Source organism: Trachypithecus francoisi, unplaced genomic scaffold, assembly GCF_009764315.1.
Source record: "Trachypithecus francoisi isolate TF-2019V2 unplaced genomic scaffold, Tfra_2.0 Lachesis_group10, whole genome shotgun sequence".
Taxonomy (NCBI): Eukaryota; Metazoa; Chordata; class Mammalia; order Primates; family Cercopithecidae; genus Trachypithecus; species Trachypithecus francoisi.
Genome location: NW_022681455.1, coordinates 25,183,524 through 25,199,240, shown reverse-complemented (window position 1 = coordinate 25,199,240; position 15,717 = coordinate 25,183,524). Strand labels below are relative to the sequence as shown.

Here is a 15,717-nt window from a genome sequence, read left to right as displayed (position 1 = left end):
ATAAATAAATAAAAATAAAAAATAAAAGTAATTCAGACAAATAGCAAGAAATGCACAATATAGCCCAACAAAATCAAAAGTTAGTCCTCTCTTTCCACCCTCAATTCTCTTCAAGAGTAATTAAGTTTCCTATGAACCAATACGACATATAGTGATTCTTATTCATTTGAATTAATGTTAAGTACTACACATTTTATCAACCATTTAGGAAGAAATTAGCTTGGTAAAAATAAGACAATTGGCTGGGTGCAGTGGCTTACGCCTGTAATCCCAACACTTTGGGAGGCCAAGACGGGTGGATCACAAGGTCAGGAATTCAAGACCAGCCTGGCCAATATGGCAAAATCTTGTCTCTACTAAAAAAACAAAACAAAGCAAAACAAAAAAATTAACTGGGTGTGGTGGCGGGCACCTGTAATCCCAGCTACTTAGGAGGCTGAGGTAGGAGAACTGCTGGAACCCAGGAGACGGAGGTTGCATTGAGCCAAGATCATGCCACTGCACTCCAACCGGGGCCACAGAGCGAGAGTCAGTCTCAAGAAAAAAAAAAAAGACAATGTACTTTTATGCAGATTTTTTTTATACAGAGCATTTATTTGCCATGTATCAAGCTCAGCAAATCTCAGACTGACATTACCCCCTCCTCACTGGGACGCACTGTCTCCTCCTGTCTTCCTTATTTCTGCCTCAATATCTTTTTTTCAATCAACTTCCCCACTGAAATCTAACCCATCATTTCCATTCCAGTTCAAACCTTTTTGTGAAACTTACCCTGCCCCTCCATAAAATGTCTCTTCTTCAAGTGACTGACTTACCTTGTAGATTTCTTGTGGCACCTAATACATTTCTTCTCTTCAGTTCCTTCTAACAGTCTTAGCATTTCTACTACATCTACAGGCTCCTTAAAAGCCAGAACCGTAACTCTCTATCTCCCAATTTTATTTAATAAATTTTTTTTTTTTTTTTTTTTTTTTTTGGGACGGAGTCTCGCTCTGTCGCCCAGGCTGGAGTGCAGTGGCCGGATCTCAGCTCACTGCAAACTCCGCCTCCCGGGTTTACGCCATTCTCCTGCCTCAGCCTCCCGAGTAGCTGGGACTACAGGCGCCCGCCGCCTCGCCCGGCTAGTTTTTGTATTTTTAGTAGAGACGGGGTTTCACTGTGTTAGCCAGGATGGTCTCGATCTCCTGACCTCGTGATCCGCCCGTCTCAGCCTCCCAAAGTGCTGGGATTACAGGCTTGAGCCACCACACCCGGCCTATTTAATAAATTGATCCCTTATATTCTCCTAGAGTCATGGACTCTAGGAGAATGTTTCAGATCTTGGAAGGACACATGGGACAAGGGGCAGGAGCTTGCAGGCCTTTATGATGTAACATATACAAAGGGATTAACACCTTAAAAGAAAAAGTTAATGATCTGGGATCAAAAACAGCTCTGAGAAATTTTGTCTTCCTCATTACTTGGTTAAAAAAATTACCTTTAGGTGGCCAATAAAAGCCCACCATGATTATGTTACTCAATAAATTGATCCCTTATGTTCTCCTAGAGTCATAGTAGATCTAGGAGAACATGAGGGATCAATTTATTGAATAAACGACTCTTTTAATTAACATGAATTTCAATGACTTTTTTTTTTCTTGCTCTGAAGGTAGTGCAAAATGTGTAGGTTATATGCTATAGTTTATCTCAGAGAGTGAGAATGAGGTATACCTCTTAAACTACAAACAAACCAAAATGCCTTCACGAGATCCCTCCTTCTCTTTCAGGCCTTGCTCTATTACTGTGAAGCACTAACAAAGACAAACCTCCAGCTCCAGAAAGCAGCTTGCCTGGCCCTGAAAATCCTTGAGGTAAAGCCCAGCCTTGGAACTCCCCTGGCAACTCAGCTTGGAGCCAGGCTAAGCCGAGTGTATATAACAGCTTTTCTTTCATGGTTGAAAGTACATTTTTAGCAGTATTTCTTGTCTCCTTTGCACTGTATGTTAGTTTTAGTATTTTTCTCTCTTAAACAGTAATTACATGTGACTTTGTTTTGTTAGTCAATAAGTGGCAGAAAGCAATCATGGTTTGCACTAGCCCAAGGGAACCGGTTTGCCTTTAGGTCAGTATTAGAAAAGTATGTCATATTGGCTGGCACGGTGGCTCACACCTGTAATCCCAGCATTTTGGGAGGCCGAGGCCGGTGGATCACCTGAGGTCAGGAGTTTGAGACCAACCTGGCCAACATGGTGAAACCCCGTCTCTACAAAAATTAGCCAGGCATGGTGGCAGGTGCCTGCAATCCCAGCTACTCAGGAAGCTGAGGTGGGAGAATTGCTTGAACCCAGGAGGCAGAGGTTGCAGTGAGCCAAGATTGTGCCATTGCACTCCAGCCTGGGTGGCAGAGCCAGAATCTGTCTAAAAAAAAAAGAGAGAGAAAAAAGGAAAGTATATCTTAAAAGGGAGATGAGATGTATGGTGATTTCACTCATTTTTATTGTGAACAACAAAAAGCAGAAACAAATAAGATTTGAAAAGAAGTACTAAAATTCAGTATGCCACCGAATTCCCAGATCCTTCCCCACAAGCTCTCTTTATTAAGCAGAGAACCAGTTTTGATTGTCATAAGGTGTCGTGAGCAGGGAGAGAGCTAGAATGTAAACAAGTACGAAAAGACTGAGAACTCCTGACGTGGAAGTTTCCCTTTCAATAGGCAAGATGTAATGTTTGACCTACCTTCATCACAAAAAAATAAGACAAATCAGTCTTGAGAAAAGAATGAGAGAAGGCCATACCTTAGAACTGGCCAAAATCTTGGAAAAGAGGCAGGGACCTGCAGGCCTGATAAAGAAAGGGATTAATACCTCAAAAGAAAAAGTTAACGGCCTGTGATCAAAACCAGCTCTAGGGCCAGGCATGGTGGCTCACGTCTGTAATCCCAGCACTTTGGGAGGCTGAGGCCGGTAGATCACCTGAGGTCAGGAGTTTGAGACCAGCCTGGACAACATGGTGAAACCTCATCCTTACTAAAAATACAAAAATCAGCCAGGCATGGTGGCGCACACTTGTAATCCCAGCTACTCAGGAGGCTGAGGCAGGGGAATTGCTTGAACCTAGGAGACAGAAGTTGCAGTGAGTCAAGATCACGCTGCTGTACTCCAGCCTGGGTGACTGAATGAAACTCTGTCTCAAAAAAAAAAAAAAAAAAAAAACTGTAGGAAATTTTGACTTCCTTGTTACTTGGTTAAAAAAAATTGCCTTCAGGTGCCCAAAAAGAAAACCCACAGTGATTACTATTTGGGTGCTCTCCTGATATCCAGTGACATATCAGTGATGGATGTCTGTGATACAGACAAAGTAAATAAAGACATAAGGATACAGTGATCTGTATGGATTTACTCTAAATCCACTAGACTGTAAATTCTTGAGGACCAGAACCATGTCTGATTCACTGTGGACTCTCTCATGCTTTATGAATAGTCTGGTTCATGGAGTGCTCAATAAATATTTGTGGAACAAACAAATAGAAGAATTGTCATTAATGGCCTTTACCTCCTCCTCTGTTTTAGCATATAAACTAAATAGTAAGAATTTTAAAATTAGAGCCATTTTGGAATCGGTGAGATTCAATGGAAAGAACCAGGGAAAATGGATTCTATTCTGGAAAAGCAAACTAGTGACTTCACTCCTCTAGACTAGAAGTCTACTGTGGAATGAGGAATTTAGCTGCTCATCAGAATTCCTGAAAGTAAGAACTCTGGGCCCCATCCCAGGAAATTCCGATACAGTGCATCCAGAGTGGCACCCAGGAGTATTTACGTTTAAGGGATTCAGACACTCAGCTAGGTTTGACCCCGTAGGTAAGATGATTTTTAGGTAAGTAAAAACCTGTAGGTAAGATGGCCAGGCACAGTGGCTTACACCTGTAATCCCACCACTTTAGGAGGCCAAGGCAGAAGAATTGCTTGAGCCCAGGAGTTTGAGACTAGCCTGGGCAACATAGTGAGATCTCATCTCTACCGAAGATTAAAAATTAGAAATCAGTCTTGGCTACTCAGGAGGCTGAGGCAGGAGAATTGCTTGAGCCCAGGAGGTCAAGGCTGCAGTGAGCTATAATCGCTCCATTGCACTCCAGCCTGGGCAACAAAGTGAGGCTCAAGTTCCCACCAGTTGTTAAATGTCAAGTCTCTGGAACTCTAGACCTAAATGTCAAAACACGATGTAACCTATTTTTCCCCCATAGGCTACTGAAAGCATTAAAATGCTGGTGACATTGTGTCAGTCTGATACTGAAGAAATCAGAAATGTAGCCTCCGAAACCCTCTTGTCTCTGGGTGAGTTTTATTGTTGTTGTTGTTGTCTACATGATTGTGTGCTTCTGGCACTCTCAAAGGGATGTTCCCTTTGAGATGCTCCCTTCTCCAGTAAGGAGAAGTTTCATGTACCCTGTCTTAGCAGGTTCCCTGCTGTAGGCTGTCTTCTCACACAGAATACGAAGAACTGATCAATGTCCATCTCACCCCAACTCCTTGTTCTGTCTGGATGCTGGGAGTGAAATATATTCTCTGGAGCCTTTCTATATGGATTGATCAGTCTGTATACTATTTGGAATCAAGAACACAGAAGTCAAACCATAAAGCAGAGGCAATAGGAATCCAGGCTGGGTTGCCAGGGTGGGGTTGACACTCCCTGGAGGACAGAAATTGGGTGAGGTACCAGAGATGCATCCCAGGGAATGCTGTAAAGCCCCAGGTATCTCAGCCTCACCCTGACTCCCAGGTTAATCTCTGACTGCCCTGTAGCCTCTGTCCATCTGAACCCTGATACCTAAGAAAATAATTGGAGTACTTATTTTATTCTGAAATATCCAGAGAACCCTTCCTCTTCACTTTATTTTATGAAGATTCATGCCTAGCAGGCATTATACATTTATTCTTTTTTGGGGATTTGGGAGGGAAGGGAAAGCCTTTCTTAATTCTGAATTAAAAAGTATAAATAACTGGGCTTGGTGGCTCACGCCTGTAATCCCAGCACTTTGGGAGGCCAAAGTGAGTGGATCACTTGAGGTCAAGAGTTCGAGACCAGCCTGGCCAACATGGTGAAACCGTGTCTCTACTAAAAATACAAAAATTATCCAGGCATGGTGGGGTGCACCTGTAGTCCCAGCTACTTGGGAGGCTGAGGTAGGAGAATCACTTGAACCCAGGAGACAGAGGTTGCAATGAGCTGAGATCATGCCACTGTACTCCAGCCTGGGTGACAGAGCAAGACTCCCTCTCAAAAAAAAAGTATAAACAATCATTATAAATAATTTTACTTCAACAACACACTCTTAAAAGTGTAAAAACTATGCTCCTAGAGCTGGGTGTGGTGGCTCATGCCTGTAATCCCAGCACTTTGGGAGGCCGAGGTGGGCAGATCACCTGAGGTCGGGAGTTCAATACCAGCCTGACCAACATGGAGAAACCCCGTCTCTACTAAAAATACAAAATTAGCCGGGTGTGGTGGTGCATGCCTGTAATCCCAGCTACTAGGGAAGCTGAGGCAGGAGAATCGCTTGAACCTGGGAGGCAGAGGTTGCTGTGAGCCGAGATCACGCCATTGCACTCCAGCCTGGGCAACAGGAGCAAAACTCTGTCTCAAAAAAAAAACCAAAAAACTATGCTCCTAGAAATCCTCAGACATAATCCAATCAATAATGCAGCTTAGAAAAAAACCACCCTTGTTTAATGATAGTAACTTAACAACATGAAGAAGAATCTCATGGCATTTATAATCACTGTGACAATCTCATTTATTGTTAGGCCCTCTTTCTTACAATTATGCGTTTAACAAGACATCATTCTGCTATTGAATATGTTATATCTTCCACAGAAATCTTAGCCAGTATATATTTGTTTAAAGGATAAAAGTTATTCCTTATGGCTGTATTAGGCATAGAAATTGTTTAATTCTCTAAAAATGTACCCAGGTATTATTAGTTTAAACTCCTTTATCCCTTCGTATTCTAAAATAACCATGAAGGTAAGCCAGGCACTTATAAAGCATAGCCAACGAAGCTTCTATTTCCAGTGTAATCTAAGGAAGTTGATCCCAACAGAATGTGCCCCGGGACTCACTGGAGCTGTGCGAACAGCAGTATCTCCAGAAGCCGTCACCATACCTGCTTCACCTTAGCTCTTCATGCACACTGCTCGCATCAGCCCTGGGCCCTCTCACATCACCAGTGTGCAGTGCTCAACACTGACTGCACATTCACCAGGGAAGCTTAAACAATCTACTCCCAAAGATTCTGCTTTCATTGGTCTAAGTGTTCCTTGGCATCAGGATTTTTTAAAGCCTCCCAGGTGATTCTAATACAAAGTTTGAGAACCCCCTGAACTCAATATTATGAATCTTCTTTGACCCTAATATACAAATACTGGCACATTTTTCTCTCACACAAATGACTGAATTAGTATAGTGAAAATAGTATTTTCAATAGGAATTGATAAAATGCCCTATGACAAAGGGCAGAAGGTCATTGCGGGCACTTAAAGGACTCAGGGCTGCAACTATTTACCAACCAGTATGGAATGATTTCGATATTTTAACCTACAGCTGTCCGGTAGATACCTCCATCGTGATGGGATTGTTCTATATGCGCACTGTCCAGTATGACAGCAGTCATCCTAAATGGCTGTTGAGCTGTTCACCTTCACCACCATGATTGAGGAACTGAATTTTTAAGTTTACTCAATTTTGAGGACAGCTACTCCTTGACTTACAGTGGGGTTACATCCCAATAAACCCATTGTAAGTTGAAAATACTGTTAAGTCAAAAATGCACTTAATACATCTTACCTACAGAACATCATAGCCTAGCCTAGCCTACCTTAAACATGCTCAGAACACTTACATTAGCCTACAGTTGGGCAAAATCATCTAACACAAAGCATATTTTATAATAAAGTGTTGAATATCTCATGGATTGTATTGAATACCATGCTAAAAAAGTATGGTTTCTACTGAATGCATGCAGCTTTTGCACCATTGTAGTCAAAGAATCATAAGTCTAAGCCATTGTCAGTCAGGGACCATCTGTAATTACCATTTAGATTTAAATGTGGTTGGTCACCACTATGTTGGACAGAACAGTTTTCACCATGACTATGACCATTTCATTGTGTCCCAGCTGGACCTCAGACCTGCTTAGAACCATACTCCCTGACTCCCCAAAGCTGGGGCTCTCTCCCCTCCAACACTCTGCCTACTTCACAAGGCAGTTAAAGGATTGGCAGAGGGCCAGCTGCAGTGGCTGATACCTGTAATCCCAGCACTTTGGAAGGCCAACACAGGAGGATTGCTTGAGTGTGAGAGGACAGGAGTTCAAGACCAGCCTGATCACCATAGCAAAACCCCATCTCTACAAAATAAAAATTAATACAATTAGCCAGAGCTGGGTGTGGTAGCTCATCCCTGTAATCCCAGCAATTTGGGAGGCCAAAGTAGAAGGATTGCTTGAGGCCATGAGTTCTTTCTTGTTTTCTGGGTTGTTTTGTTTTGTTTTTAAACAATTTTACTCTTTTTAAAAAATATATATTTTTCAATTTGATAGAGATGGGGTTTTGCCATGTTGCCCAGGCTGGTCTCAAACTTCTGGCCTCAAGAGATACTCCCACCTCTGCCTTCCAAAGTGCTAGGATTAAAGGCATAGCCACTGCACTGGCTGAGACCAGGAGTTTGAGACCAGCCTGGGCAACATAGCAAGAGTAGGTCTACCAAAAAAAAAAAAAAAAAAACTCATTTTTTTCAAGTAGCCAGGCATGGTGGCATGAGCCTGTAGTCCCAGCTACTCAGGAAGCTAGGTGCGGGGAGGATCACTTGAGCCTAGGAGGTCGAAGCTACAGCGAGCTGTGATTGTGTCACCACACTCTACCTCTAGCTCTAGCTAAAAAAAAAAAAAAAAAATGACTAGCAGCAGAGCAGATCAAGACACTGAAAACTAAATAAGAGTGAGATACCCACCCTACTCATGTCACTGTAGTAATATTGGGTAACATCCATAGAGGACTTGCTCCAGGCCAGGCACTGTTTTGAGGGATCTGCATGGGTTAACTCATTTAGTACTCAAAACTAGTCCATAAAGGCAGAAGTGCAATTAGTTCCATTTTACAGAAAGCAGGCTGAGGTTGTATAACTTGCCTATCGGCACCCAGACCTAGTCAGGCACCAAGATGGAATCTTGCCACTCTAGGCCACTGTACCCTGTGGGACTCTAGGAGTAGAACATAACACCTCTAAACTAAAATCTCTTCATGAGCAAACTAGGAACTGGCCTAGCAGACGTGGTTCTTAAAGTCACATTTGTTAGCTGAGGCATCCATAGCGGGGTGTGTGTGAGTGGGCAAGGAGGGAGCACGTGAACGACCCTAACTCAGGCCCTCTGTTGCTCCATCTTCTCCTGCCATCAACTGGAAAGGTCCTGTGTTTAATCTATTTAATATATCAGGGTTTTGCATATCAGCATTGTGTTTCCAGTAAAGGGTTCTACTCCAAAGTAATAAAAATTTGAAAACTACCAAACTAGAAAAAATGGAGCATTGCCTCTGAAAAGTCAAGGCATGCAAAGACTGTTAAAAAAAAAAAAAAAAATCTCTTGGCCGGGCGCGGTGGCTCAAGCCTGTAATCCCAGCACTTTGGGAGGCCGAGACGGGCGGATCACGAGGTCAGGAGATCGAGACCATCCTGGCTAACACGGTGAAACCCCGTCTCTACTAAAAAAATACAAAAAAACTAGCCGGGCGAGGTGGCGGGCGCCTGTGGTCCCAGCTACTCGGGAGGCTGAGGCAGGATAATGGCATAAACCTGGGAGGCGGAGCTTGCAGTGAGCTGAGATCTGGCCACTGCACTCCAACCCCGGGCGACAGAACGAGCCTCCGTCTCAGAAAAAAAAAAAAAAAAAAAAAAAAATCTCTTAAAGTTAATAAGAGATGGCCAGGTACAGTAGCTCACGCCTGTAATCCCAGCACTCTGGGAGGCCAAGGAGGGCAGATCATCTGAGGTCAGGAGTTTGAGACCAGCCTGACCAACATGGTGAAACCCCGTCTCTACTAAAAATACAAAAATTAGCCAGGCGTGGTGGTGGGCGCCTGTAATCCCAGTTACTCGGGAGGCTGAGGCAGGAGAATCGCTTGAACCTGAAGGTGGAGGTTACAGTGAACCAAGATAGCACCATTGCACTCCAGCCTGGGCAACAGAGTGAGACTCCATCTCAAAAAAAAAAAAAAAGGCAGGCTTTTGCCTATAGAAAAGTTCACTCTGCAAGGTTCTTTTAAATATAGGCAGATATCTGTTTTTGTATCTAAGGTGTTCCTGAAAAACTTAAATGTATGGGGGGAAAAACCCTAACCAGACTTTCGCTTTACTGAAATGTTTCTGTTTCGAGAGACTCTAATGTATTATAAAATCCATAATTACAATAATTACACTCCTTTTCTAAAACTCCCTCATGTCAATATAATTCCAACATTTTCTGAATCTTTTTTTTTACTTTTGTTTTCCTTCACAGTGAACTTCTTTTTTTCTTTTTTTCTCGCTCTATCACCCAGGCTGTAGTGCAATGATGCAATCTCATCTCATTGCAACTTCTGCCCCCGAATTCAAGCAATTCTCCTGCCTCAGCCTCCCAAGTAGCTGGGACTACAGGCGAACTCCACCACACCCAGCTAACTTTTTTTTTGCATTTTTTGGTAGAGATGGGGTTTCACTGTGTTGATCAGGCTGGTCTCAAACTCGTGACCTCAAGTGATCCACTCACCTTGGCTTCCCAAAGTTCTGGGATTACAGGCATGAGCTACCATGCCCAGATGAACTTCTGATTAAGCACAACTATTTTCATCTTTGTCTCACTTGTGTTACATTTATGAAAGCCTGTATCTTATCACTTGTCTTTGTATTTTATTTTCTCATTTTCTAATCATTTTTTAAAGTAGGAAAATAAAACATTAAAATTATTTGCAAATGCATCTTAACTGTTCAAGGTGGTGCTACAGGCAAAATGAACTAGCTGGTAGCTGGTAGACGGCATCTCTGTATGTTTACATAGTAAAGAGTAATTTTTAGCTGAAGTTTGAAAGCCTAAGATTGATTTTACCAATGATCATTTAGATGTATCAATATATAATGTATACAAGTAAAAGTTATGTAAAAGTTCAGTGCGTTAAAGTAAAGGATCAGCCATACTGAAATCCCTAAAGTACTTAAAATATAATCCACACAATTGCTCTGAAATAAATCTATTATGTGAAATCATCAATATGAAATGGCCATGAGACTTCTACTCTGTTTCATACCCTGGCATTCTTTTAGTCTCTGGCATTAATTAGCTCAAAAGTTCTTGGTTGTTCTAAGCATTACCTGGAAAACAATGACATAATTAGGAATAACAAAAGATAACTTTTTCTTACCAAAGTTAACATAGCATATTATAGCAGTCCATACCTAAACAATTGGCACTATGTTACTTTGAGTAATGAATAAAAATGTTAAGTTTGAATTGGTATTCATGTTTAATGTTCTATATTTAGGAGAAGATGGGCGGCTGGCATATGAACAATTGGACAAATTTCCTCGAGACTGTGTCAAAGTCGGAGGTCGTCATGGAACTGAAGTTGCCACAGCCTTTTAATTACAGGTTAACTGCCTAACAGCTGTCTTAATATCTGACCCTTTTCATCAAGATGGTGCTGTGGTTTTGCCTGGAAATTGTTTAGAGCCTGAGAGACATGAAAACTAAAATAAAAATGTAGGCTGGGTGCAATGGCTCATGCCTGTAATCCCAGCACTTTGGGAGCTCAAGGCAGGAGAATTGCTTAAGCCCAGTCGGTTCAAGACCAACCTGGGCAACATAGCAAGGCCCTGTCGCTACAAAAAAAAATTGTTTGATTAGTCGGGCGTGGTGGCGTGCACCTGTAGTCCTAACTACTTGGGAGGCTAAGAGGGGAGGATTGCTTGAGCCCAGAAGATTGAGGCTGCAGTGAGCCATAATTGTACCACTGCACTCCAGACTGGGTGACAGAGCAAAACCCTGTCTCAAAAAACAAAACAACAACAACAAAAATATGTTATAGAAAGAATTCAGAGTCTCATTTCACAGTATCTATCTACTTTTCCTTTGGCCAACATAGGATAGGGCTATGGTATAATTCAATAGATTACATCGTCGATTGTGTCTGATAATACTCAGTGCAAGAGTCCATCTTATCTTAATATGTATGAAATTTTAAAATAGCCATCTTTGTACTTTTTTGCAAGTTTCTCTATAAGCTTGAAATAGTCATGTGATACTTCGATAAACATCATATGCCTTGCAGTTTTTCTCTGTCGTGTTCTCAGGGTTGAGTGGTCCCCTTAGCTACCTAACTTTACTTTCAATACAAAGCACAAAAAAGAATCTCTTCAAATAAAAGTTTTCCTGCAGAACCTGGCAAAAATAACCCATTGTGAGAGTTCAGATGTTTTAATTTTATGTGCTCCCAGCTATTCTGGAGTCTGAGGTGGGAGGATCGCTTGAGGCAGAGGTTGCAGTAAGCTGAGATTGCACCATTTCACTCCAGCCCATGTGACAGAGGAATGAGAGCCAGTCTCAAAAAAAGAACGAAAGAAAGAAAAAACTCCCACAATTTATTTTGCTTCCTTTCCCCCATCCTGAAAATTCCAAAATCATGTTTCCATTATGGAAAAAAGATAAGTACATGACTAAGAACTACCTTAAGATTATACCTATACACTTAAAAACAAACAAAAAACTCAAAACTTACGCTTTTTTTTTTTAAATTAATGAGAGCCATTTTTTATGATATTCTTACCATAGGGGTATTTTGCTGCTCAGACAAATCAAAACCAAAAGCTGTAGATTCACAAACCTGTGATGCTCTTTGAGGTGGAGGAACCTAGAAGTCGGAGAAATCCTAATGGAGTAGGAGTGGAGGGACATTTAAAGTGACAGACTGGATTAAGAAAATGTGGCACATATACACCATGGAATACTATGCAGCCATCAAAAAGGATGAGTTTGCATCCTTTGTAGGGACATGGATGCAGCTGGAAACCATCATTCTTAGCAAACTATCACAAGAAGAGAAAACCAAACACCGCATGTTCTCACTCATAGGTGGGAACTGAACAATGAGATCACTTGGACTCGGGAAGGGGAACATCACACACTGGGGCCTATCATGGGGAGGGGGGAGGAGGGAGGGATTGCATTGGGGAGTTATACATGATATAAACGTTATGCACATGTACCCTAGAACTTAAAGTATAATAAAAAATAAAAAAGGAAAAAAAAAAAAAAAAAGTGGTCCCTCCTTCTGTAAAAATGTCCATGGGATTACAAAGAAGGAGGATATCCTGAGGGGTGGTTACAGCCCCCAGGGAAATCACTCACTGGTAGGATTCCCTGGCCAAATAGTTCAAACATCAGGTCCCATTATTGCTTCAGTATCAGAGACGCAATTTCATTAAGCAAAGTACAAGACCATTCAGTAGCTCTTATTAAAATATCTTTTCTTCCTCTAAAGAGTATACAAGGTGAGGTATGCCAAGGTATCAAAACAATATATATGAGTGTAATTTAAACTGTGGGATATCAACTGTACTATGGGTGTGTTTGTATCATTTAGATGTCATTTTAAATATTTACATTTTAGCAAGACTTTTAAAAAGGACTCATTTCATTTCAAAGTGCAAATTGTTTGCCAGGCTTCTGGCAAATAGTTCTTTCAACTGTGAAGTTATAATGTATATATCTGTATATTTATAAATATTATATATATTCATATATCCTTCACTTTAAAGGTACATTGTACAGGCTGTAGTTAGTATGTATAGTCTATAGTTTATGTTAAATGGTTGAAATGCTTCTTTTTATAGAAAATCAAACACAGATGTTACAGGATTTTGTGTTTGGTTTGTCATTTTTTTTATTTTTATTTTTTGACTATTGCATGAGTAATTAATTTCAGATCTTTTGTATTCACTTCTGTATTTTATGTTTGGTTGAGGAGGTGCTTTCAGTTTTGTGGCATTTGTATTCATTGATCTTTCAGTCATGTAAGTTAAAATAAAAATTATTTTTGAATTACTAGCATCATGTGCAGAGTCTGATTTTTTTTTTTCATATGCCCTTTCTGAGTTGGTATTTATGGAACACACTGCACCTCATTTTCACCTTGATTTTATTTTATTTATTTATTTATCTATTTTGAGACAGAGTTTTGCTCTTGTTGCCCAGGCTGAAGTGCAATGGTGCGACCTCGGCTCACTACAGCCTCCACCTCCTGAGTTCAAGCGATTCTCCTGCCTCAGCCTCCCAAGTAGCTGGGATTGCAGGTATGTGCCACCACGCCCAGCTAATTTTGTATTTTTAGTAGAGGTGGGGTTTCTCCATGTTGATCAGCTGGTCTCGAACTCCCAACCTCAGGTGATCTGCCTGCCTCGACCACCCAAAGTGCTGGGATTACAGGCATGAGCCACCACAGCTGGTGATTTTATTTTTAATTTGAAATTCATTTATCTCTAAATAGAGATAATAAATCTCAAATTTGTTGTAAAGCTAATTGGACAGCTAAGTTTCACTGTTGTGGTATCTATGAGCAGAGACTATGAGCTCCTTGCGGGCAAACAGGCACGGCGGCTCATGCCAAGATCGTGCCACTGCACTCCAGCCTGGGCAACAGAGTGAGATTCTGTCTCGGGGGAAAAAAAAAAAAAAAGTGCCTTCACTGAGTTGTGTATGTTCTGTTCCCACTCAGACCCCACCAGCATCATCACAAAGGAGCCCCTGACTTTCAACTCTGACAGTATTTACCACGTGACTCATTAAATACCAGTGACTGCTTTTACTGAGTCAGTGGTAAAAACATTTTCCTCTATAAGGTTTGCTACTATACTGTTTAACTAAATTGCCTTAGTTACTTTACAAAATTATAAAGTAAAATTGTAAACCTTAGTTCACTGAAAAATGCCAGTACTTCTTGCTGTATCAGAAAAATTCAAATAAAATATTTTTATCCCTGACCTTTCCTGGAGACAGTACCTCTTAGTAAACAAATATTATCTTTTGATTTTGAGGCAGTCCTAAGTACACCTTGTTCAAGGAATAATAATTGTTTGCTAAAAATTAGATCTCTAACTTCTCACGCATTCAACAAGTATTTGTTGCTTACTTACTCTGAACAAGGTGTATGCCAAGGACTGTTCTTGGCACTGGAGATACAGTAATGGAGAAAAACAAAAGAAATAACAATCCCTGCACTCCCAGGCCTTATATCCTGGCAAGGGAAGACAGCAAAGCAGAGAAGGGGAAAAATGATTGCACAAAGTGGGGTGAAGAGAGACACAGGGAGAAAGCAAAGATCACAGGTTTAAAGAGAGTGGTCGGAGGCCGGGCACAGTGGTTCACACCTGTAATTCCAGCACTTTGGGAGGCCAAGGCTGAGGATCCCTTGAAGCCAGTAAATCAAGACCAGCCTGCACAGCATACTGAAACTCCCATCTCTACAAAAATTTTAAAAACTAGCCGGACGTGGTGATGTGTACCAGTGGTCCCAACTACTTAGGAGGCTGGAGCGGGAGGACTGCTTGAGCCCAGGAGTTTGAGGCTGCAGTGAGCTATGATTGTGCCACTGCAGTCTAGCCTGGGTGACATAGCAAGACCCCGTCTCAAAAAAAAAAAAAAAAAAAAAAAAAGGAGTGCAAAGGCCTCACAGAAAATTACATTTGAGGAATGATCCGAGGAGCTATTGGGATGAGTCACGTGTATTATCTCTGGGAAGAACATTCGAGGCAGAGGCAACTGGAGGCAACTAAAATATTCCTCCCTAAAATGCTGGAGATTATAGTGAAAAGGTTAAAACAGTCTCCTTTCTGCCTTGGTCAGCTCATAACCAAAGCTCAGAGACAGCACTGCCAGAGGACCCAGGAATAGACTTCACTCTTCCCATCAATTTACCTTCCCGCATTTTCTCACCTTTTGGAAGCCTGAAGATGGTGTTGTCTTTGTCTTGTCACTAGATAGGATTGTGGCTCTTTGTTAAAATACTATTTAAGCAAAGCCCTTAAGCCACTGCTGAGAGAGAGAAATACTTTTGAACTGAAGTCTCTCCCGTACGTTGAGTATGACACACATTAATAAACGTCCATTTATTTTTCTTTGTTAATCTGACTTTTATTTTCAGGACAGTGTCTCCACTAAAAACCCAAAAAGGGGAAAAAAAGAAATTGTTTTCTCCCCACCTTGCACAACAATAAGTACAAAAGCCTTGAAAAGAGGCCACGCTTGGTGTTTTGGATTTTCTAGTACCCACACTTAAGACAAAGAAAAAAGAACAGAGGATATTAACTGTAATAATATATTTTATTTAACCTAATATAAAATATTTCAAAATATGATCAATATAAAAATTATTGAAATATTTTAAATTTTTTCCTACAAAGTCTTCAAAGTCCAGGGTGCATGTTGCACTTACAGTACATCTCAATTGAGACTAGTCACATTTCAAATACTCAGCCACGCGTGCCTACCTTATTGGACAAGGAAGGTCTGTTTTTCCGAATTGTCCCAGTAATACCCTTTACAGCATACACACACACACAAACACACACACACAGACACATACACATGTATTTATGTACAGAATCCAAGCAGCGATTACATTTTTACTTTTGTTTATTTACTTATTTTTCAAGACGGAG

At 41.1% G+C, this 15,717-nt stretch overlaps 1 protein-coding gene across 4 annotated transcripts in view; it reads left to right on the top strand.

The window, feature by feature from the left end:
* Positions 1-11,464, top strand: part of RIPOR2 (RHO family interacting cell polarization regulator 2) — a 247,534-nt gene extending 236,070 nt beyond the window's left edge. For 3 of the 4 annotated variants that reach the window (XM_033216401.1, XM_033216400.1, XM_033216403.1), the window contains exons 20-22: positions 1,767-1,850; positions 4,223-4,313; positions 10,548-11,464. In XM_033216401.1, the coding sequence (XP_033072292.1) occupies positions 1,767-1,850; positions 4,223-4,313; positions 10,548-10,648 (276 nt within the window). In that variant the 3' untranslated portion in view covers positions 10,649-11,464. The remainder of the gene's footprint in view (positions 1-1,766; positions 1,851-4,222; positions 4,314-10,547) is intronic. The other variant, XM_033216402.1, reaches the window with a different exon arrangement.
* The last annotated feature ends 4,253 nt before the right edge of the window (positions 11,465-15,717 follow it).